Genomic DNA, 24,325 nt, shown 5'->3' with positions numbered 1-24,325 from the left:
AGTAGCATTGCCTCTATGGGTAATGGTCAGTCTAATCCCAGTTAGTGGTCGGCTGACAATAAAACCCCCCCAAAAACCCACCGTATCTAAGTCAGACCTCCGTGTTCAACAAGTAGCAGTAAAAGCCAGAGGACTTATGTGTCTGTGTGTTGACTCCATGGAAACAAACAAGAACACTTCCCTCACATAAAAGGTTCTGTCTTCTCCTCCATTGAAAGGAGAGGAGAGACGAGGGGGAGTCAGATGGGTTATCAACCAGGGGGAATGTGCTTTCGATGTGTATATAAGACAAACATTTTTGCTGGCTCTGCAACAGTTCAAAACTGTTTACAGGTCTGGCTTTAAAATGCCAAATGGATAACGTATCCTGTCAACTGTTGGTTTTATCAGAGCAACTGCAGAAGCCATTCACAATGGCCTCCTCGGTGCAGAAGCTTAGTCACTAAGTATGACAGTAGTCAACAACATAGATTTTTTTTACTTTTTTTTTTACTATTGTGGCACTGTGTGCTAAGCCCAAACTCATCACTCCTTTGGCTCTATGGAAGAGGTGAGTGCTTCAGATACTTGTAGCAACATTATGGGAGGTGGCTTTAGTGGTCTGGTCTGAAGTGTTTTGTGTAGAGACAAGGTGAAATGTTTGTCACCGTGCAGTTTGGAGGTAAGTGAAAGACAGTGCTATATCATCATCATGATGGAGTATAATTCCATCATCTCTATGGAGGCCAACAGCTGACCTCTAATGAAACCTTCGGAGACCTATGGAGATATAAACAGATCATTTGAGAATAACACATTTAAACATTAGATGTAATTTTGTGATGTACGATGTCATAGGAATGTAATACAATGTTATAGGAAATGTACAAACATACTTCTCTTTTCTTATTTTGAAAGAGGGCCAAACAGAACTGTTTAACCTGAACTGCAGGGTGATAGACTTCATCCACAGTTTGAAGGAGAGATGTTATCTGGATTCTCAAGGTGCAGTTCCGAACTTCTCCCATAGTGCAGAATAATTCACAGTTGAACTTCCGATATGTTGTATTAGATTCTTTATTTAACCTCAGAAGCACCTGATAGTGTTTGTATTTTTATTTATTAGGGATCCCCATCAAGCTACTCTTCCTGGGGTCCAAACACATAAAGGCAATTGCATTACACATAAAACAAAATATTTAAAAAATTATTTTAAAAAAGATAAGAGTCTGAAAGCATGATACAAATACTATTGGATATATATTATACAGTACATTTCCGTGTGAGGTTGTATGCACATGGTATGACTGGAAATGATAGAAACAGCCGGACAGATTGTTTCCTGACTGAGTAAATACCAATAAGTGAAAATGTAATAGACAGAGAGCCCAGTGTAAATGTCACATTACGGATGTACTCTACAGACTATGTGGACCTGATGGACAGGACAGGGGAGCTGGTGAACCTGAGTGTAAAGGAGAAGAGCATGGAGCAGGCCAGCAGTCTGATGAAGGAGAGGCACAGCTACGTTCTCATACGCATCTGCAGTGAGTCTATCCAAATATAATAAAGGCACTAGGCTGTGTATGTCTAAAGAGCCCATGGGATCAAAGAGTGTTTTCTCACATTGCCTGCTCTACACACGATTACTAGGCCTACTAATATGTTATAGTTAGGTTGATAAGGCCAGGCACCAAAGGCAAAAATTGTGATTTTACTTGCATTTGTACATTTTCAGATTTTGGGACATTTGCAACTACAAATAAATCGGCAATAATGTATATAAATACTTGATTTGTAGAATTGTATCTCAACTCCGTCAATTACACCTGTGGCGTACTGCATTAGCATCGAATAGCCCCTGCGATATGCAACTTTTCAGGGAAGTTAGAAACCAATATACTCAGGCAGTTAGGAAAGCAAAGGCTAGCTTTTTCAAACAGAAATGTGCATCCTGTAGCACAAACTCCAAAAAGTTCTGGGACACTGTAAAGTCCATGGAGAATAAGAGCACCTCCTCCCAGCTGCCCACTGCACTGAGGCTCGGAAACACTGTAACCACCGATAAATCCACGATAATTGAGCATTTCAATAAGCGTTTTTCTACAGCTGGCCATGCTTTCCACCTGGCTACCCTTAACCTGGTCAACAGCTCTGCACCCCCACTTGCCCAAGCCTCCCCCATTTCTCCTTCACCCAAATCCAGATAGATGATGTTCTGAAAGAGATGCAAAATCTGGACCCCTACAAATCAGCTGGGCTAGGCAATCTGGACCCTCTCGTTCTAAAATTATCCGACGCAATTGTTGCAACCCCTCTTCAAAGGGGGAGACACTCTAGACCCAAACTGTCTTCGAAAGCCAAGTTAACATACTTATTGGCAGACTCAACAGCCTTGGTTTCTCAAATGACTGCTTCGCCTGGTTCACCAACTACTTCTCAGATAGAGCTCAGTGTGTCAAATCGGAGGGCCTGTTGTCCGGACCTGTGGCAGTCTCCATGGGGGTGCCACAGGGTTCAATTCTCTGGATGATTATTTTCTCTGTATACATATATGATGTGGCTCTTGCTGCTGGTGATTCTCTAATCCACCTCTACGCAGACGATACTTTTGGCCCTTCTGTGGACACTGTGTTAACTAACCTCCAGACGAGCTTGAATGCCATACAACTCTCCTTCTGTGGCCTCCAACTGCTCTTAAATGCAAGTAAAACTAAATGCATGAACCGATCGCTGCCCGCACCTGCCCGCCAGCATCACTACTCTGGACGGTTCTTAGAATATGTGGACATCTACAAATACCTAGGTGTCTGGTTAGACTGTAAACTGAATAGTGTTTTTATAAAATGATCTGTAAAAGTCTGACTATTGAGTGTCATATCACAAAAAAACATTTAAAAAACATTCTGCTTTGAAGCAATGTCTTTAAAAACAGATTCTTGGAATATGCAAATTAGCACATATTGTAACAAAATAATCTATTGTATTTATGGATACTTTCAACTGGTAAAGGTTCAATCTGATGAGAGTAAAGGAAGAAAAAAATATCTATTAGCCTGTGGTGCCTGGCCTTAACATGGCTGAAGTTAATGTCATTATTACTCAAGTTACTTTACAGTAATGAAACTGGTTAACTTTAATTCACTTCATATTTCCCCCAGGAGGTGATGGGACTGAAGGGCAGAAGTATGTGCCACTCCTAAATGACCTTGACAAGAGCCATCCCGAGTTAGCAGGTAATGAAAAAAACATCCACAGCACTGAGGCAAATGTGCCCGACTGAAACCACTGCATGGCTTTATTCAGTGCCGGCACTGAGCATGGTCTAAAGTAATTCTTTGTGGCCTCCTAATGGGACAATACCTGTAACGTGACTTTGTTGCCTAGTTACTGTACATTTGCAGTACTCTAGCCTTAAGCAAACCCACATCAAGCCTGATTTAAGACTGTATGATTAGGATGGTTAATATGTGGTGGTTAATATGTATCTTAATATGTATTAACTGTCTATACTTATGTATGTTACTTTTGTAAATGTTTCTACCTCAGAGGTCCTAAAGAAGCTGTCCAACCCATGTAAGGAACAGGAAGAAAAGGGTGGTCCCTCAAGGAAAGGTTCTGTCAATCAGATCCGGCGCAAGCCCACTGCTGGAAACAAGAAGAACCATCCTGGAAGACTTAAAAAGATATGAAGAAAGGAGAGGAGGAAGGCTGAAAAAGATGGTGATGGACATGCATGTATAGAAAGCTGTGGACCACATACATGTAATTGTGTTGGTGCTGTGGTTCTCTTCACTCCAATTATTTTTTACTTTGGTAAATTTAGGTTGATAAATTAACATTCCCACATATACCTTGTCATGACGTTGGCCTGTGGGTAAGGTTTATGACCCCCCCCCCATGAATACCTTTCTCCCTTCCCTCTCTCTTGACTCTACAGAGGGACTCTTGAATAGCCTTTGTTAATCAGAGAGTCTGGGAACATCAAACAAGTGTAGGGAAAGGAACCATATTTCGGTAATAGAACCAGTTGAAAATATGCATTGGTACTTAATGAATATGATGTCAGTTCAGTTGTCATCTGAGACATTATGACTGATGACAGGATGACCTAAACTGTATCTGGGAAAGTCTACACATTATAGTTATCAGATTCACATGGAATTGTTGTGCAATTCAAATGTTTAAATATAAAATTATTGGTGAAATGATTAAATGTAATTTTAGATTCCAAATGAGAGATATGGGTTTTCATAAGGTTAGGCATGGGTTAGACATGGGCTTTAAACTATGAAACACACCCTTCTCCCTCCACTATATAAAAGCCCTTGACGATAATGTAACCTCCTGTTCCGGGTACATTAGGATGACGATCCGATGTCAGAAGGATTCAGATAATAACTACAGAACGAAGCCAACCTCAGCGTGAGCTTTGGTTGCGAATGGTATGAACTTTGAACTCTTATTCGCTACAGAAGTGATACCTCCTAGCCGTTGACAGCGGCCGCTGTAAACGTGGGCTAGGAGAGGACAGACAGAGTATCCCATCTACCACACAACGACGACACTACAACGTTTCCCGTTCACCACCATAGACACTCTTCAAAGGATGGAAGAACTCTTGGGCAACTCGACCTTCCATCTACCACCAACCTATTGAAGCGCAGCTCAGAGTAAATATTCATTATGTTTTCCTTTTCCAAATGGGCAATAATTTAGAATGCATAAGATCCTGTATTTACGATAGAGACATCGCTTCTCCCTTTGTTCTTCAGTCTTCTTGCTCTTTCACTCAAACCCAACCCCCATTTTCTTTGTGTAACCAGCTGTCATATCTGTTCCGTCCGCTAGGGACGTTTTCCTTTATGACATAATTTGTAATCAAGGTATGATTAATTCTGTGTATATGTAATTCTGTGTGATTAATTAGGTATTTAGTAAATAAATATTAAACCCAATTTTGTATTGCTGATTCAACTTGTTAGCCAGGGTTCGTGAAGATAACCAAGAATTTACAACTTTCAGATGAGACTGAAATAAGGTGACGATTAATATTGACTGCTATTGATGTAAAATAGTACTAGGCCTTTAAGAGTTAATTCGGAAGATAACAGCTCTATAAATATTATTTCGTGGTGCCCCGACTTTCTAGTTAATTACATTTACGTGATTAGCTCAATCAGGTAAAATTAATTACAGAGAAAGGATTTTATAGAATAGCATGTCATATCACTTAATCCGGCATAGCCAAAGACACAACAACCTGGTTAAAGTAAGAATGGCACTTGCATGTAGCTTGTCTCCTGTGTGTACTGTAAGTCGCTCTGGATAAGAGCGTCTGCTAAATGACTTAAATGTAAATGTACTAGAAGCTGGTATTGGCCCAGAATTGTTTTTTACTAATCTAGGATTATTTGTCTGAGTTAACACAAGCAGCCCAATTATATGTAAAAGAGCTGATCTGATTGGTCAAAAGACCAATTAATGGAAAAAGTTCCCGAATTGGACTGCCTGTGTAAACTGCAGTCTAATGTGAGAATTATACTATATGGACCATTGAACTTATTAAAGGCATATAAAAGTAGCCTGAGCCTACTTGTATTCACAACAATTAATAATGTTTAAATTAAATTATTAGTTGAACAACTAATAAAGATAGCCTATATATGTACTTAACAACAATATAAATGTTGGTCCCATATTTCATGAGTTGAAATAAAAGGTCCCAGAAATGTTCCATATGCACAAAACGCTTATTACCTGAAAGACGTGGCATATCAAGAAGCTGATTAAACAGTGTGATCATTACACAGATGCACCTTGTGCTGGGGGTAATAAAAGAGCACTAAAATGTACAGTTTTGTCACACGTCCCAATGCAACAGATGTCTAAAGTTTTAAAGGAGAGTGCAATTGGCGTGCTGACTACAGGAATGCCCACCAGAGCTGTTGCCAGATAATTTAATGTTCATATCTGTACCAAAAGCCACCAATTTAGAGATTTTAGCAGTATGTCCAACCAGCCTCACAACCGCAGACCACGTGTATGGCGCTGTGTGGGTGAGTGGTTTACTGATGTCAACGTTGTGAACAGAGTGTCCCATGGTGGCGGTGGGGTTATGGTATGGGCAGGCATAAGCTACAGACAACGAACACAATTGCATTTTATCTATGGCAATTTGAATGCCATGATGAGCCCATTGTTGTGACATTCATCCGCTACCATCACCTCATGTTTCAGCATGATAATGCACGGCCCCATGTTGCTAGGATCTGTACACAATTCCTGGAATCTGAAAATGTCCCAGTTCTTCCATGGCCTGCATACTCACCAGACATGTCACCCCTTGAGTATGTTTGGGATGCTCTGTGTTGACGTGTAAGACAGCGTGTTCCAGTCCCCTCCAATATCTAGGTCAAAAAGGCTCATTAACAGCTTCTTCCCCCAAGACATGACTGCTGAACAATTAATCAAATCTCCACCCAGACTATTTGCATTGACCCCCCCCCCCTTTTTTTTTACACTGCTGCTACTCGCTGTTTATTATCTATGCATAGTCACTTTACCCTACCTACATGTACAAATTACCTCGACTGACCTGTACTCCCATACATTGACTCCGTACCAGTACCCCCTGTATAGCCTATATATATATATATATATACTTGTTTGTTTAGTAAATATTTTCTTAACTCTATTTTCTTAAAACTGGTTAGTTAAGGGCTTGTAAGTAAGCATTTCATTGAAGATGAGTAGGTCAACAGACCACAATCAACAGCTTGATCGACTCTACGTGAAATAGATGTGTCGCGCTGCATGAGGCAAATGGTGGTCACCAGATACTGATCCACGCCCCTATGTTTAAAAAAAAAAGGTATCTCTGGCCAACATATTGTTATGAAAAAGGCAGAGAGCAGGCCTCGAACCCTCGATCTTCTAGCCCGAAGTCCAGCGCGCTATCGGTTCAGTCCCAAAAGCATGCTCAAGCGGCAGAGTCAATATCGATATCCGCGCAATTATGTATCCGTATTCCTGAATTTATTTCTCTTGACTGATTTCCTTACATAAACTGTAATTCAATAAAATCTTTGAAATTGTTTCATGTTGTGTTTATATTTTTGTTCAGTACATTTGTAGACACAGTAGACCTACCCTAGTCCAATAATACACCTGAGACCTGTCAAAAGCATACTTCCTGTAGTGCTGACCATGATTTTTGACGATGAGAAACGTGATGGAATCGGGCTGGTTGCATTTCCCGCATGTAGATTTTGCCCAATAGTCGAAGGGGTGGGTTTACTAGGCTATCGGATTCACAAACACACGCACAAGACTTGGACAGTATACAGAAGGAGCCTCAAAATGTCGGGGTCTGCGTTTGAATCTCTGGAGAAGACATTGGAGAAACATATTCCAGATGAGGAATTGAAAGAAGTTAAACGAATCTTGTTTGGAAAAGAAACCAAGTGAGTTGTTGTCGAATTCTGCACGCAACATTATCCGGGTTAAAAAAATCCTTTCTGTAGGTTACTAGCCAGCAGATCCGACCCGCTTGTTTATAGCTGCACTAGGTCAGACAGTATTCCTGTACAGATTAAGACAACACGGAGCCGGCACGAGATATGACTCGGAAAACGTACCTCAATCGAGTGATGAGAAAGACATTGTACTCCGAATCGTCAATTTATCCCAATTTACATCGAAAGGATTGAAAGACTGCTATTTTTTTCCGGAAAACTTTCCTTTTCGTCCTTTAATTTTTTTAACTTTAATTGTTTTATTTTTTTTATTTTTAATTAACAACAAGTCAATACATAAAGCACATGAGGGAACACAAGCATACATAGATTACAAACAATGGACAATCGAGCTAGGGGGTACAATATCACTTTACAATTACACAAGGACCTTAAGGGACATACATATACTTACAATTCTAACAGCTTTTTGTTAGTAGAGCATTTAACCGTCTTAAATTACAGTTCAATTTATTTTTGTAGGGTACGAAAATGTGGTTTTCTGTTTGTAAATTTACATTTGTGTATATGCAATTTGGCCAAAAGAATAATGAAATTAATTACATAAAATGTTTCAGCTTATTTCTATTGTATGTAAAGAATCCAAACAGTACATCTCTCCACAATAGTGTAAAATCTTCATAAATGTGTTCAATTATAAACCTACTGATGTCTTGCCACAGTTTTCTTACATGCATACAATGCCCCAAAAAATGCAACACTGTTTCTGGGTGGTCATTACAAAAGGAGCAATTTGAGTTCCTTAAACTTCTTCATATAGTGGTTGGCAGAACTTTGTCAATATTATAATTGCAAAACAACAGGAAGTTAAGGCCACCAAAAGTAGAGAAGACATGATGAGGAATAAAATTGGGTCTTCTTAGGAATTGTTTTATCCAATTGATCTTAAAAGTATTATTTAAAGTAGTAAAGTCCAGAAATTTCAGTCCACCATTCTCATAAGTGTTCATTATAACAGTTTTCCTAATGTAATGGGTACGGTTTCTACAAAGAAAGTTGAAAAGCATCTGGTCTATCTCCTTGCTTATTTTACTGTCAATATATAAAGATAGAGCACCATATGTTAGTCTAGAGATACCTTCAGCCTGGGTTATTAGGACTCTACATTTTAAAGATAAGTCTCTCTGTAGCCATTGATTTAGCTTCTGTTTTTTTTAATAAGAGGGTTAAAATTTAGCAAGCCTCTAGACTTCTGATCCTTTGTAATGGTTATGCCTAAATATGTAAGTTCTTCTTTTACTGGAATACCATAATATGAAGGTGTCACACAATCTTTGACAGCTATGAGTTCACATTTATTCATGTTAAGATAGATTTCCTTTTCATCCTCATACTAGGTAGCAGAAGCCAAAGCAGTCATTTTGGAATGACAGTGTCAGCCAATCAGCTCCTTTGTGACACTTCCCAGTAGAAGTCTTCCATAGGAATTAATGGAATTTTACAGTATTTACATTGACAAAATTGCATGTATTTAAGTATTTATTTATTGTAGTTGGGGCAGTAACATTAGTAATCTAAAAATATATATACTTTAAAGGAAATGTATATATATATTTTTATGTTTTTCAAACAGTACATCTCTCCACAATAGTGTAAAATCTTCATAAATGTGTTCAATTATAAACCTACTGATGTCTTGCCACAGTTTTCTTACATGCATACAATGTCAAAAAAGATTCAACACTGTTTCTGGGTGGTCATTACAAAAGGAGCAATTTGAGTTGATGAATGGAATGAATGTATTTTTAGATCACATAATATATTTTAAAAAGCATACATTAAGGTGTCTTTAAAATAATACATACATAATACAAAACAAATAGAGACATTAAAAAAATGCATTTCTATTAGCGTCCAAAACATTTTTTTACAATGGTTGAGGTGCCAAGATGGAGACACGGTGGCTTCAACACAGCACCACCTATCAGTCATCTATTGTATGTATAAATCATTGAGTGCAATGCATTTCTCATCCCTGGATTGAGGTATGTTTTCCAAGCCATATCTCATATCTCGCACTGGCTCCTATGGCGTCTTAATCTACAGTGGAAGCCTGTCCAACCCTGGTGCAGCTGTAAGCAAGCGGGTCAGATCTGCTGGATAGTTGGCTAACAGAGAAAATAGATAAAGTTTCATAACTACTTGGACAGTATGTATGGCCACATTTTGACACTGCTAATATAAGGTGAAACATACAGGAAAATATTACTGTCTTTATTTTTCCTATCCAATGATTCCTTTTCACTATGATGTTCTGCATAGTGAGTTAATGATTTACAATCAAGTGGACTTTGACCAGTAGGTGTCCTTTCAACCTCTGTTGTATTTGTGCCTGTAGATGGTGGCAGTATTGAGCCTTTCACTGAGTATATGTTTGTTACACCCTGGCAGCCGTGTCCAAATTAAAGGGATAGTTAAATCAAAAACAATGTTTTGGTATTTTGTTAGTTAGCCAACTGTTATTACAATCACACAAAAATGCACTTGTTTGTAGGTTTTACTAGCAGTACATGTGTTGCTGAGGGTCTGTGAACTCAGATGAGAGTCAATTAAGTAATTGTTGTCTGGGTAATTAGGGTTGTCTGACCTTCTGGCCCTCCACATATTGATTTATTTCCTCCTTGAAACTAAAAGGTTTACAGCACATTTGACAATCTCTTGCAGGAAGTTGGTTCTACCAGCATGTGCAATGGAGATAGCTTTGGAGAGGGACTTTGAGCTTCAGGGGTACATGTTTGAAGCTTCCACGGAGCAGCTCAGGACCCCGAGAATTGTCCGGGTGGGCCTCATTCAAAACCGCATCGTCCTGCCCACTGATGCCCCTGTCCTGGATCAGGTTAGAGAAGAATGACTACTTGGATTCCATTTATTTTACCAACCAAAGCCTACTACAATATTGTTTAAAGCTATGGCTTTCTCTCTTCCTTCTCATTATATATGCATGTGAAGTTACAATTGCACTTTCAAGTCCTTGCTATGAGCAGTGTTGAGAAGATGCATGAGGCTTGGTGACTGATCCCTGTGTTTATCCCTCTGCCCAGATCACAGCGCTCCACAAAAGGATTGGTGAGATGGTGGATGTGGCGGCCATGTGTGGGGTCAACATTGTCTGCTTTCAGGAGGCCTGGAGTGAGTGAAAAAACTAAATGTAGCCTAATTAAAGCTTATCAATGCTTTCCCAAAACTTTTCTTTGTGCAATTTGTTACAGAGAATACGGTAATTCCACTTTAAATAGGATACAAATTGTGCTTGTTCACTTTACAGTAACTGTAGAAATTCTAACAGGGTGATATTGGATTAGCCAAGGTGATAGGATCTGGGTATACGGCAGTAGGTTCATTTGTCCTTAATTGGTCATAGGGACGTCAGCAGCACACCAAACAGTCTGTTGTCCTATTTGTTTTGGCTCCTGAATGGCATTTTGATGTGTTGTGAATGAGGAGTGCATTACTCTGGTTCCTTAGAGTCTCCCAGTATAGAAACATACTAAACTCACCCCAAAGTGTCCCGCAAGGGAGGTGACCCCCATTCCCACAACTATTTACGGCATTGATAAGCGTACACAGAAGTTTGCACCAAAATGCTTCTCATGGTGTAAAGAAGGATCATGTGACAAATAGTTTGAGCATATTTTCTGTCCTCTGAGAGATGTACTTATGATACGCACCCAAAGTGATGTTTAACTGCTCTCTTGCCTTACTCTTACTGCCTTGAGTTTTTAGAGATGATCCTGCTTTGTTCCCCACCACAGCTATGCCCTTTGCTTTCTGTACCCGGGAGAAAGAACCGTGGACAGAATTTGCTGAGTCTGCAGAAGAAGGATACACTACCCGCTTCTGCCAAGAGGTGAGAGGTGAGAGGTGAGGTGAGGTGAGATGTCTAATGCAACACTGCTAGTGACTCATACTCTGAGAACAGTCAGAGTAGTAGCCATATAATAGTATGGTTAGTAAGTATGCACAACTACACTGAAGTTTTCCAAATTCCTTTTACAGTAACTAACAGATATGAAACAGTTCAATAATGTCATTGCATAGATTGGAGATTGGCATTGCTCCTTAGTGTATTATTTAGCATGTGAAATAATGTTCCATTATGATTAATTACAAGGCACATTCTACAACATTTATATAGGCCTAATTGTTGAATGTATACTGTTTTAAGAAACAGAGTGGTTGTACTGTAGGTTAGTTCGCAAGCTAATGATATTGAGTAATAAATGAGTAATAAATGAGTAATAAATGTTTGCAGCGGGAATTCATGCTCAGCTTGGGGACTAAAACATGTTAAAAAAAACACCAGCTCCCATCGGAGATGAGCATTCCAGCATGTAGCAGTGCGCTGTTGTCCACAATACATCCCTGTATGTACACATTCCTGTATGTGTGCTGATAAAGATGGGCAATTCCAGCCTTGTGTCTTTGTATGATGACCCATGTCTAAAACTGCTCTCGTTTGTCTTTAGCTGGCAAAGAAATACAATATGGTAGTGATATCGCCCATTTTGGAGCGAGAGGAGGTACACAACGTTCTGTGGAACACGGCAGTAGTAGTCTCTAACTCGGGCAGCGTGCTGGGTAAAACCAGGAAGAATCACATTCCCCGAGTGGGAGACTTCAACGAGGTCAGTACACTAATCAATCTTTTTTTAATCAGCGATCAAACAATCAATAAACAATTGTATGTATACAGCCCAATTTGTCACAAAGTGACAAAACACCCACTATACAGTACTGTATGTGTCACAGCTGGCCCTATGGATTCTTCCCATGGTGGTCTGTGCCTCTGTCCACAACCTATCCATGAACAAGGGAACTGGTTCCTTCTTTCACAGAATATGGTTTTCCAGTGAGCCTCAAGGAATTTAACAGTGAAAGCACACTGGCATTAGTTAAATTACAGGGTTCAGAGAGGGCTCTTGCATGTGTGGACAGCACACCTCCTACCCTACTTTACTGCCATACTTGCCGTGCAGTACATGCTGAGCTTTCTATGTCTGAAAGGTTATGTACACGTACAGTGCCTTCAGAAAATATTCAGACCCCTTTACTTTTTCCACAATTTGTTACGTTACAGCCTTATTCTAAAATTGATTAAAATATTTTTAATCTACACACAATACCCTCTAATGACAAAGCAAAAACAGACCCTTTACTCAGTACTTTGTTGATGCACCTTTGGCAGCGAATACCACCTCGAGTCTTCTCCGGTATGATGCTACAAGCTTGACACACCTGTATTTGTGGACTTTCTCCCATTCCTCTCTGCAGATCCTTCCAAGCTCTGTAAGGTTGGATGGGGAGTGTTGCTGCACAGCTATTGTCAGGTCTCTCCAGAGATGTTTGCTCGGGTTCAAGTCCGGGTTCTGGCTGGGCCATTCAAGGACATTCAGAGACTGAAAGTCACTCCTGCGTTGTCTTGGCTGTGTGCTTAGGGTTGTTGTCCTGTTGGAAGGTGAACCTTCGCCCCAGTCTGAGGTCCTGAGCCCTTTGGAGCAGGTTTTAATCAAGGATCTTTCTGTACTTTGTTCTGTTCATCTTTCATTCGATCCTGACTAGTCTCCCAGTCTATTCCTCTGTAAAACATCCCCACAGCATGATGCTGCCAACACCATGCTTCACCGTAGGGATTGTGCCAGGTTTCCTCCAGACTTGACACTTGGCATTCAAGCCAAAGAGTTCAATTTTGGTTTCATCAGACCAGAGAATCTTGTTTCTCATGGTCTGAGAGTCTTTAGAGGCCTTTTGGAAAACTTCAAGCGGGCTGTCATGTGCCTTTTACTGAGGAGTGGTTTCCGCCTGGCCACTCTACCGTAAAGGCCTGATTGGTTGAGTGCTGCAGAGATTGTTGTCCTTCTGGAAGGTGCTCCCATCTCCACAGATGAACTCTGGAGCTCTGTCAGAGTGACAATCAGGATCTTGGTCACCTCCCTGACCAAGACCCTTCTCCCCTGATTACTCAGTTTGGCCGGGCAGCCTGCTCTAGGAAGAATTTTGGTGGTTCCAAACTTCTTCCATTTAAGAATGATGGAGGCCACTGTGTTCTTGGGGACCTTCAATACTGCAGACCATTTTTGGTACCCTTGCCCAGATCTGTGCCTCGACACAATCCTGTCTCTGCGCTCTATGGACAATTCCTTCGACCTCATGGCTTAGTTTTTGCTCTGACATGCACTGTCAACTGTGGGACCTTATATAGACAGATGTGTGCCTTTTCAATCATGTCCAATCAATTGAATTTACCACAGGGGGATTCCAGTGAAGTTGTAGAAACATCTGAAGGATGATCAATGGAAACAGGATGCATCTGAGCTGCTGCCAACACACTGACTCAACTCCAGCCACTTTAATAATGGGAATTGATGGAAATTGATGTAAAATATATCACTAGCCACTTTAAACAATGCTACTTAATATAATGTTTACATACCCTACATTACTCATCTCGTATATGTATATACTGTACTCTATATCATCTACTGCATCTTTATGTAATACATGTATCACTAGCCACTTTAAACTATACCACTTTGTTTACATACCCTACATTACTCATCTCATATGTATATACTGTACTTGATACCATCTACTGCATCTTGCCTATGCCGTTCTGTACCATCACTCATTCATATATCTTTATGTACATATTCTTTATCCCTTTACACTAGTGTGTATAAGGTAGTAGTTTTGGAATTGTTAGGTTAGATTACTCATTAGTTATTACTACATTGTCAGAACTAGAAGCACAAGCGTTTCGCTACACTCGCATTAACATCTGCTAACCATGTGTATGTGACAAATAAATTTGATTTGATTTTGATTTTGATTTGAGCTCAATTTCGAGTCTCATAGCAAAGGCTCTGAATACTTATGTAAATAAGGTATTTCAGTAGTTTTTTTGGCCAAAAAAAATCTAAAAACCTGTTTTCACTTTTTCATTATGGGGTGTAGATTGCTGAGGATTTTTTATTTATTTAATCCATTGTAGAGTAAGGATGTAACGTAACAAAATGTGGAAAAAGTCAAAGGGTCTGAATACTTTCCGAATGCACTGTAAGTGTACAACAAGTTCTGAGCAGATCACCGTGTACATATTAATCGAATCGTGTCCTATTTGTTTATCAAACAGTAAGTCCTAATGTCCAGCTCCCACAATGGTGTATCTAGGAAGACATGGGTGCACGCTCATTTCGGGCAATTTTCAATAAGTCATGTCATCCACTAAACCTATTTTACAGGTCAATGGATTCTGCATACTCATGCAGATGACATGGCATGTATGACATGTTCATTTCTCATGTTTATTGTCCTACACTGACACCTACAGCATCAACAATTTCCTTAACCTCTACAGGTCTAATGTATTTCTATGAGATTTTATTTGAACCTACTTTAATTTTTGTCTTTTGTTTCTATATTTCCTTACATGTAACCTTGTTATGCTCACCTCTTACATCTTTTTATGGAAGATATACTGTACTCGATGCAGATATGCACAGACTTTTGCTTTGACATATTTTTCTTCCCTCTCTAACTCAGTCCACATATTACATGGAGGGAAACACTGGCCACAAAGTGTTTCAGACCCAGTTTGGAAAGATTGCTGTGAACATCTGCTATGGGCGCCATCACCCTCTCAACTGGTTCATGTACAGCATGAATGGAGCAGAGATCATCTTCAACCCCTCTGCAACTGTTGGAGGACTCAGTGAGCCCATGTGGTCAATCGAGGCTAGGAATGCAGCTATAGCAAACCACTGCTTCACCTGTGGAATCAACCGTGTTGGGACAGTAAGTACCACCAAAGACAGGATTATTTTGTTGCACATCTTTCTCTATTACAACCACCTAATATTGAGCCAAGTCCTAGAGGCATTGTAACATCTATTTTATGCTGCCCCCTACTGCCTCCATAGGCCAGTTATCTACAGTATACTGGTATTCCTTCTATTGTGTATAGCCATATATGCCACTGCTAGACTTCACAGCTGGTGTAAATTACATTATGTATGTGCCATCATGATTCTCTTTCTGACAAGGATATCTCTTGTTTTACGTAGGAGCACTTTAACAATGAGTTCACCTCTGGGGATGGAAAAAAAGGTATGAATCTTTTAGTCTTTTTTTAGGACAGCGTAATATCATGCATATTACTTTGTCCTCTCCTGCCTTATCCTGTCTGTGACAAAATATAGTCATATGCATATCTCTATTTCAACTCACCACTGCATCTTTCTGTCAAGAATTTTACATGGATCTACACTACCGTGGGGTCAGGTAGAAATGTCCTTGTTTTTGAAAGAAAAGCCCCTTTTATTGGCCATTAACATAACATCAAAATGATTAGAAATACATTGTTAATGTTGTAAATTACTATTGTAGCTGGAAATGCCTCATTATCAGCAACCATCACTCCTGTGTTCCAATGGTACGTTGTGTTAGCTAATCCAAGTTTATAATTTGAAAGGCTAATTGATCATTAGAAAACACTTTTGCCATTATGTTAGCACAGCCGAAAACTGTTGTCCTGATTAAAGAAGCAATAAAACTGGCCTTCTTTAGACTAGTTGAGTATTTGGAGCATCAGCATTTGTGGGTTCGATTACAGGCTCAAAATGGCCAGAAACAAATAACTTTCTTCTGAAACTCGTCAGTCTATTCTTGTTCAGAGAAATGAAGGCTACTCCATGCGAGAAATTGCCAAGAAACTAAAGATCTTGTACAACACTGTGTACTACTCCCTTCACAGAACAGCGCAAACTGGCTCTAACCAGAAAATAAAGAGGAGTGGGAGGCCCCGGGGGCAAAACTGAGCAAGAGGACAAGTACATTAGAGTGTCTCATTTGAGAAACAGATGCCTCACAAGTCCTCAACTGGCTGCTTCATTAAATAGTACCCGCAAAACACCAGTCTCAACGTCAACAGTGAAGAGGCGACTCCGGGATGCTGGCTTTCTAGGCAGAGTTCCTCTTTCCAGTGTCTGCTATTTTGCCCATCTTAATCTTTTCTTTTTATTGGCCAGTCTGAGATATGGCTTTTTCTTTCCAACTCTGCCTAGAAGGCCAGCATCCCAGAGTCGCCTCTTCACTATTGCCATTGAGACTAGTGTTTTTCTGGTACTATTTAATGAAGCTGCCAGTTGAGGATTTGTTTCCCATTAAGACCATTCTTGATTCACACGGGAAACTGTTGAGTGTGAAAAACCCAGCAGCGTTGCAGTTCTCGACACAAACCAGTGTGCCTGGCACCTACTACAATACCCCATTCAAATTCACTTAAATATTTTGTCTTGCCCATTCACCCTCTGAATGGCACACAGACTGTACACAATCCAAGTTTCAAGGCTTAGAAATACTTCTTTAACCTGTCTCCTCCCCTTCATCTACACTGATTTGAAGTGGATTTAACAAATTACATCAAGACTGATTCACCTGATCAGTCTGTCTTGGAAAGAGACGGTTTTCTTAATGTTTTGTATACTTTGTGTAAGTGAATTTGCCCAAATACTTTTGGTTCCCTAAAATGGGAGGACTATGTACAAAGAGTGCTGTAATTTCTAAACGGTTCACCCGATATGGAGGAAAATACCCTCAAATTAAAGCTGACAGTCTGCACGTTAACCTCATATTCATTGTATCATCCAAAGTGCTGGAGTACAGAGCCAAAACAACAAATGTGTCACTATCCAAACACTTTTGGTCCTCACTGTATGAGCCATACCCCAAAGCAAAGTGTCTGTTTGCTGTTGACACTCAGAACAGGCCTGGGGAAAGCAGCCAAGTCAACAAGTGTCATGTTTCTGAACGTTATATCCACTCTCATATCCAAATACTTCATTACCCATGTATAAAGTGTCAGTTTGAACATGCAGTCCTGCCCTACTCTTGTTACACGTAGGTGAAATCTGACCAGGTAGACACGAGCCATCTGTCATTCAGTTGGGATTCCTCTGACTAGTATTATTGAAAAACTCATTGTCAACTAGAGTCCTGTCTTTGTTCTTTTATAGCTCACCAAGATTTCGGGTACTTCTATGGGTCAAGCTATGTGGCTGCTCCGGATGGCAGCCGCTCACCAGGCCTGTCCAGAACCCGTGACGGACTCCTTGTGACCGAAATGGACCTCAACCTGACCAGGCAAATCAGTGACAAATGGAGTTTTAAGGTGAACTACTTTCATAAGAACCTTATTTCACAAGAATTGTACATACCGTGGGCCATCATTTACATGATTTCAGCTCATGTTTTTGGTAGTAATAGCTGTTCATTGCGTCCTTATTGGAAATGCATGTTTGCCTAACAGACATCCCTATCTGGTCTACCTTTCTAGCTTTCAGTTAGGCGATAACACAACCCTTATCTATTACCGTACATTTGCATGAAGTAGTTTGCACTGTAACTATTTGCAGATGACTGGGAGGTATGGAGAGTATGCAGAGGAGCTCACCAGAGCCACCAAGCAGGACTTCAAACCCAACATTATCAAGGAGTAGAAGATCCATGCGTTCTGAAGGCACCTCTACATGGAGACGGGCTGCACTGTAGACATGAAGTCACTGTTGAGGCAGACATGTCTAGTGCCATCAAGAGTATGAACAGACCAATTAAGCCAGCCATTTGTTAAAATTATTTTATTGATTTACAGTACGTAATTGGAATTGTAAGAAAAAAAGTTTGCCATTTTAATAGATAACAAATACACAACCAGGAATAAATTGTCTTCCCACCCAATTAGTAGATTGGGAAAATATCTTATGTTAAAATATTAATTAAATAATACATAATTATGGCTGGTACAAATACCATAGTGCAATATCATCCATGATACCAAAATGTAAAAATAAATGTTGAATGAGAATTAAATAAAAGGTGTTATTCTATGTGTTGTCTCTACTTGATTGCGGTTTTCAACAGAAAACATCTTATGATCAAAATCCTTTAAAACCTTACTGTAGCGTTAAGTCATACACTGAAGAAAAACCTACAAAGCATCCATACCCCGTACTGAGTATTTCAGACTTTACACTGTCTCCATTCTCTCTCTTTTTTCTAATTTAAAGAGCATGGAAATTGAGGCATGTAGTGCAACCCTGAAAAGGGGCCTCCCAATGAAAACGAAGTTAACTGATTAACTGGTGCACACAACAAGAGCAAAGTCTGTTCAAAGCAGCTGGCTGAGGTTGAACATGATGTTCCGATTGCCGACATCTAAGCCTGCCGGGCAGATTTGGTTCCATAAACAGGCTATTGGGCGAGGCGTTTTGAATTAAGAAAATGAGTTTGAAATGGGTTTGCCATCGTAGTACAACAATCAGACTTCATGAACATTAATTACCTGAGTCCTTCAAAAACTATTTTCCCTCTATTCCCTGTTATTAGCTCATTCTAAATAATAAGTTAAATTTAACAAACAGACATGCCACCAAAGGTCTCTTCACGTTCCCCAAGTCAAGAACAGACTATGGGAGGCGCACAGTACTATGTAGAGCCATGGCTACATGGAATTCCACATCAGGTAACTGATGCAAGCAGTAGAATCTGATTTAAAAAAACAGATAAAAATACACCTTATGGAACAGCGGGGACTGTGAAGAGACACACACACACACATGATAAGACACGCACTCTACACACACACGTACACATGGATGTTGTATTGTAAATATGTGATAGTGGAGTAGTGGACTGAGGGAACACTATATGTATTGGGCAAAGTGTTATGAAATGTAATGTCATGTACTGTTTTAAATGTTATATAACTGCCTTAATGTTGCTGGACCCCAGGAGGAGTAGCTGAGCAGCTAATGAGGATCCTTAATAAATACAAATCAAACTATTAATAAAATAAGACTAGGCTAGTCTTAGGGGAGGAAAGCAGCTATACATGGCCCATCAGACTTGCATGACAAATAGCATGACACCAGAATAAACCATTAAGAAAGCATCATGTTGCCTTAAGCCCTCGTATGTGCATTGTTTTGCCCTCGTCTCCAAGTTAAGAAACAACTTGAGTGTCATTGGCATTTTGTCCACTCAGCATTAGGAATAGGATTTATAGGCTTGCACTGCTAAATATTTCACAATGTCAATTGATAGAATCAACTAAAACTAAACAAAAGGGGACACTGTCAAAATTCATTTATTCTATTTCATCTATCTGCTTGTCCCCCAACCAACACAAAAACCACACTGGCTTTGTTGATCTCTTCAGCTGTTATTCCTTTAGACAATGACGACTAGCATGGGCTATGTGTGGTGACGTTGGAGTGGTGTTGTATGTTCTGTGAGCAATCAGCCATGTTAGCACTGGAGTGGACAGCCCAGGCCCATCTACAACACTGGGCCAGAGCTGGAACCAGCAGTCCCTGTTCAGGGACCTGTAGACCCACTGTTGTGTCATCATAGTGAGGATGGGACGCTATGATGATGTGGAGACCATCTGCATCGTCATCTGCACCGCCACCATCAGCTCTCCTTGAAGATGAACAGAATATCCTCATCTGTCCCGTAGCTCATTCGAGCCTCTTCAAAGTTACAATGCCCAAAATTCAATGCCCAAAATACAATGTGATTTATTCCACACTTATACTTAATGATATATGGGTCTGGTATGTCAGTGGCCCTGTTAACTGTTAGAGATGTGTAGAGGGACCACTCACGGTCTGAGTAGGCAGGGTTGTTGTAGAAGATGCAGCCGCTGCTCCGGTTGAAGCCGCACACCACCACGAAGTGACCCTGGTATTCTGGCTTCCTGCAGAAGCACTTCTGGCCCACAGGCAGGAAACAGCAGTACTTGACAGGCGAAGAGCAGAGTTCACACACCAGAACCACAGCGTTGACCAGCACTATGGCCACATGGCTCAGGTCAACATGTTCCTGGATTTCCTGAATTGTCACAGAGCTACAGGTGACATTGAAAAAGGGAGAAAGTTAGGATCTGTTAGTTATTCTCTCTCTAGGTCTGGAAAACAACTATTACTAACCAGACAAGCTGGTAGTTTTGGAACAATTTGTCTTTCTTCTTCACAAAGTTAATTAACCATTGTTTCACCACGACATTCTTGCTCTCAGCCTTAAGGAAGAGTTTGTTCACTCGGTCTTCCTCAGTGTCAAAATGCTTTTTGTAGAAGGACTGGAAAAAGATGAAAGGAACAAACACATGATAAGAGTCTCAGGTTAATTAATTAAGGATATTTGTTATGGTGGGCTACATCAAAAAAGGTGTGATGGGTCCGCACTCAAAAAGATGTTGCATAAAGCTTACTTCATTTTTAGAATCGTTTGATTTATTTCACTAATATCATCAGGGACATTTTAGCAGCCGCCTTCTACACACTGAAGAATGCTGCAAAGCCAAAACATCTGTGTACATTATCCCTGATGCAATGAAAAAAAAAGCTATGCGACATCTTTTTGAGTGTGAATTCACAGGTTCTATGCACCAACCAAACTTCCGGGAGAGCGCAATGGTCTCCTTTTAATGGGTACATGACAATGAAATATACGTATACATTATAACTGTTGTACTTCTTGTGATGGTCTACAAAGTGTTGCCTCGTTACCTGATTCCTGAAGCCCTTGTCAACACCCAGTGTCTGAGTGCAGAAGCGGTACCTGACCCCCAGCTGGCACATGAGGTAGGCCAAGTCAATTGTCCACACGCTCTCCGTCAGCTTCAGCTCCCAGCAAGCACCCTGAAACTCCTCGTCACTCACAGGGTGGAGGTACCTGCCAAATCATGGACAAAAAGTGACACTTGCATGATGAGGTCTTCAGCGTCACAATTTTCTGTATCTACGGTAGTTAAAATGCCGACACATGCAAGTCTGTGTACCGTGTATGTAAAGTATATGACGAAATGTTCCCGTACTTCAAAACCATTCTTGCGCAGGCTAATCCACAGTCCCAGTGGTACAGCTGCCGAATGACAGGTACATTCAGCAGAATGGCATCACCTGTCAAAAACAAGATATGAGGCTGATGCAAAGAAGTACACAATCATAGATACTGGTCCTCACCTGGGCCTAAATCTGTCTGTTACTTGCTGTTCTGGCAAGCTTCTCTAAATGAATTCAAATCATGTTCACAAAACTAGCTAGCTAGTTAATTAATGTTTTTCCTGTGGATTGGAAATTCCTTTAGCACCACTGATATAGAAAGCAAGTAGTATTCACATGTGACAATGTCATGAAATGGATGGGGTGCTTTTGCTCCACTGTTTACATTGGTGGCTAGCTAGCTAACGTTAGCTAAATTAAGTGGGGTCAACTACCAAACTCTACATTTCAAAACCACTCTCTAGCTAGAACATAACTACATTTACCTGACATTCTGTTGGATTGTTCTTTGCTGCTAGATGCAAAACCCAAGTTAGTCAGACTTGTTTACAGATGGTAGATAGCTAATTCTCCGGAGTTGGATTGCCTCATGAGGGTGTTGGCTAGGACTGCCTAGCTAACAACGAAATTAGCTTACCCTAACAGATAACGTTAGCATTATTCACATCTGGTAGGTCGACTTGATGGTCGATTCGCTCACTAAGTTAACGGTTAGATCCTTCAAAGTGGTAGCTACAGCTTTGACGTATGTGAACTGTTGAGGAATGGTTTCTAGAGTACACAGATAGTTCTGTTCAGCTAGCTAGTAAGCTAGAGAAAACTACAAACAAAACACCACTGAAGAGTGCAAGAATAACTAAGTTCTTCTGGGTCAAGGATTTTTGGACTCTTCAGCATAACAGTTCCGCTTTGTAAATTAATAATTAGGCGAAAACGATGGAAAATGTGCACAATTATCTATAAATGTTATACTAGTTATGATATAAATAATAATTAAAGTATTTAAATGAGATATGTGTTTTATTTATTTATTATTTTTTCAAGACTGTCAACAATGTTAATTTTTTTTTGTATATACTCTTGTAATTTATTGCACCATACACAATTTCTCTACGTTGTGTTGCAGTATAAGGGGGGTGTCTATTTTACTCAGGAGAACTTCAGGTTTACACCCAGAGGAGCGTCACTGCTCATTGTGGAGCCCTTAAAGAATGCCAAATCATCTTAAATACAATATTTTTTCATATTGGACATACATATTTGAGGTTGTGGACAGGTGTCTTTTATACTGATAACAAGTTCAAACAGGTGCCATTAATACAGGTAACGTGTGGAGGACAGAGGAGCCTCTTAAAAAAGAAGTTATAGGTCTGTGAGAGCCAGACATCTTGCTTGTTTGTAGGTGACCAAAAACTTATTTTCCACCATAATTTGAAAATAAATTCATTAGAAATCCTACAATGTGATTTTGTCTGTCATAGTTGAAGTGTACCTATGATGAAAATTACAGGTCTCTCTCATCTTTGTAAGTGGGAGAACTTGCACAATTGGTGGCTGACTAAATACTTTTTTGCCCCACTGTATATGCCACTGTATCTTAGTCCAATGCCGCTCTGACGTGTGTGTGTGTGTGTGTGTGTGTGTATATATATATATATATTCTTAATCCATTCCTTACTTAGATTTACATATATTTTGGGTATATGTTGTGAAACTGTTAGATATTACTGCGCTGTCGGAGCTAGAAGCACAAGTATTTCGCTATACCTGCAATAACATCTGGTTAACACGTGTATGTGACCAATAAAATTTGATTGGATTTTTGCGAACCACACATGTGGAGATCATCCACTCACCTACTCTGTATCTCACAACGACACGGCAGTTGGAACCGAAAATCTTCAATTGGGACTCATCCGACCCGAAGGACAGATTTCCACCGGTCTAATGTCCATTGCTCGTGTTTCTTGGCCCAAGCAAGTCTCTTCTAATGTCCTTTTAAACTGTCCTTTTAATAGTGATCCTGCTTCTGTTGCCTGTTTTGAGTGTTTTGGTTGATAGCCTACTGATTCCGTGAGCACCAAGCCTCATGCAACAATTTCACAAATTCGTCTGTTTTTAATCTTTGCTCTGCTGTAATAAAGGCTTTACACTTTTTTTCCCCCGTTAGACCAGCCTCTGTTCTTATTTGTAATTCATATAGTGTTGCTTACACTGTTCCAAATTGTCATAAAAATAATATTTCTAATAATAACCCTCCTTTATCATTGTTGTTGTTATTATAATAGGTAATGTCATTATTATTAGTAGGCTTAGTATAGAAGTCTTGTATGACCACCATGGAGCTGTAGGCCTAGGAGCGCACCCTGTTTAGTCTTAATACCGTAACTTACTTAGACCTATATGTTAACACTTATATAGGCTACTGTATCAATCAATCATTTATTCGTCATCACACAGCATATGAGTCATTCATGATGTGAAATGCAATCAAGCATTTTAGTTTTAAAATAAAATAAAGCGACAATTGAATACTTAGCCTAAACAATAAATAGACCTAAACTTTTCAATTTCGGAATTTGCATTCTAGAATGAATGCAACTTTTAATGTCTTTGCTGTAATAAAGGCTTTACAACCAAAAAAACATTACAACAGACTCTCTGGTACGCTTATAAATTATTCCAAATGGTCATAAAAATGATTGTAATCTAAAAGCACCTGTTTGACACACACACACACACACACACACACAGGCCTAAAATGCATGCAGCGCTTGCTCCATACCTTTTCTTTATCTCCAGTATTTTCCAGAACTAGACAAATTTATTCCAAACATCTGACTTCCCCTTTACCTCCTGAGCAGTCAGTAAACATTTCCCTGTTTTCAAGTTTATTTGTCACGTCCTCGCCATCCATTTTGCTGTCACGTGTTATGATATAGGTCAGGCCCGATTGGTCAGGTGTATGCG

The 24,325-nt window shown here is 39.9% G+C and overlaps 2 protein-coding genes and 1 pseudogene across 6 annotated transcripts; 2 read left to right on the top strand and 1 right to left on the bottom strand.

The window, feature by feature from the left end:
- Positions 1 to 636: 636 nt before the first annotated feature.
- Positions 637 to 5,240, top strand: LOC115140559 (uncharacterized protein C22orf15-like; annotated as a pseudogene).
- Positions 5,241 to 7,245: 2,005 nt separating this feature from the next.
- On the top strand, positions 7,246 to 18,397 carry upb1 (ureidopropionase, beta). Its single transcript, XM_029677770.2, has 9 exons — positions 7,246 to 7,445; positions 10,182 to 10,353; positions 10,559 to 10,646; positions 11,270 to 11,364; positions 11,984 to 12,142; positions 15,057 to 15,308; positions 15,578 to 15,620; positions 17,528 to 17,682; positions 17,927 to 18,397. The coding sequence occupies exons 1-9, from the start codon at positions 7,342 to 7,344 to the stop codon at positions 18,008 to 18,010; spliced, it is 1,152 nt and encodes a 383-aa protein (XP_029533630.1). The 5' UTR covers positions 7,246 to 7,341; the 3' UTR covers positions 18,011 to 18,397.
- LOC115139909 (protein GUCD1-like) lies at positions 18,134 to 22,226 on the bottom strand. 5 transcript variants are annotated; one of them, XM_029677773.2, is made up of 6 exons: positions 21,841 to 22,226; positions 21,352 to 21,472; positions 21,080 to 21,245; positions 20,501 to 20,649; positions 20,177 to 20,418; positions 18,134 to 19,991 (listed from the first exon to the last, which is right to left on the bottom strand). In XM_029677773.2, exons 1-6 carry the CDS (start codon positions 21,845 to 21,847, stop codon positions 19,936 to 19,938), a joined length of 741 nt encoding a protein of 246 aa, XP_029533633.1. In that variant the 5' UTR covers positions 21,848 to 22,226; the 3' UTR covers positions 18,134 to 19,935. The 5 variants fall into 5 exon arrangements, with proteins under 5 accessions (XP_029533633.1, XP_064882636.1, XP_064882635.1 ...); XM_065026564.1 differs by having other exon boundaries at positions 21,993 to 22,225; XM_065026563.1 differs by having other exon boundaries at positions 20,558 to 20,649; positions 21,841 to 22,224.
- Between the last annotated feature and the right edge of the window lie 2,099 nt (positions 22,227 to 24,325).

Source organism: Oncorhynchus nerka, linkage group LG13 (genome assembly GCF_034236695.1).
Source record: "Oncorhynchus nerka isolate Pitt River linkage group LG13, Oner_Uvic_2.0, whole genome shotgun sequence".
NCBI lineage: Eukaryota > Metazoa > Chordata > Actinopteri > Salmoniformes > Salmonidae > Oncorhynchus > Oncorhynchus nerka.
The sequence above is the reverse complement of the archived record's forward strand: the minus strand, read 5'-3'. Positions and strand labels throughout refer to the sequence as shown.

Excerpts from the sequence above, each read along its gene's own strand:
- upb1 (XM_029677770.2), top strand. The coding sequence starts at position 7,342 with ATGTCGGGGTCTGCGTTTGAATCTCTGGAGAAGACATTGGAGAAACAT. Across the intron at positions 7,446-10,181 it reads TTGTTTGGAAAAGAAACCAA|GAAGTTGGTTCTACCAGCAT; the intron begins GTGAGTTGTTGT and ends AATCTCTTGCAG. Across the intron at positions 10,354-10,558 it reads ATGCCCCTGTCCTGGATCAG|ATCACAGCGCTCCACAAAAG; the intron begins GTTAGAGAAGAA and ends CCCTCTGCCCAG.
- LOC115139909 (XM_029677773.2), bottom strand. Across the intron at positions 20,650-21,079 it reads ACAAGGGCTTCAGGAATCAG|TCCTTCTACAAAAAGCATTT; the intron begins GTAACGAGGCAA and ends ATCTTTTTCCAG. Across the intron at positions 19,992-20,176 it reads CAACCCTGCCTACTCAGACC|GAGAGCTGATGGTGGCGGTG; the intron begins GTGAGTGGTCCC and ends TTCATCTTCAAG.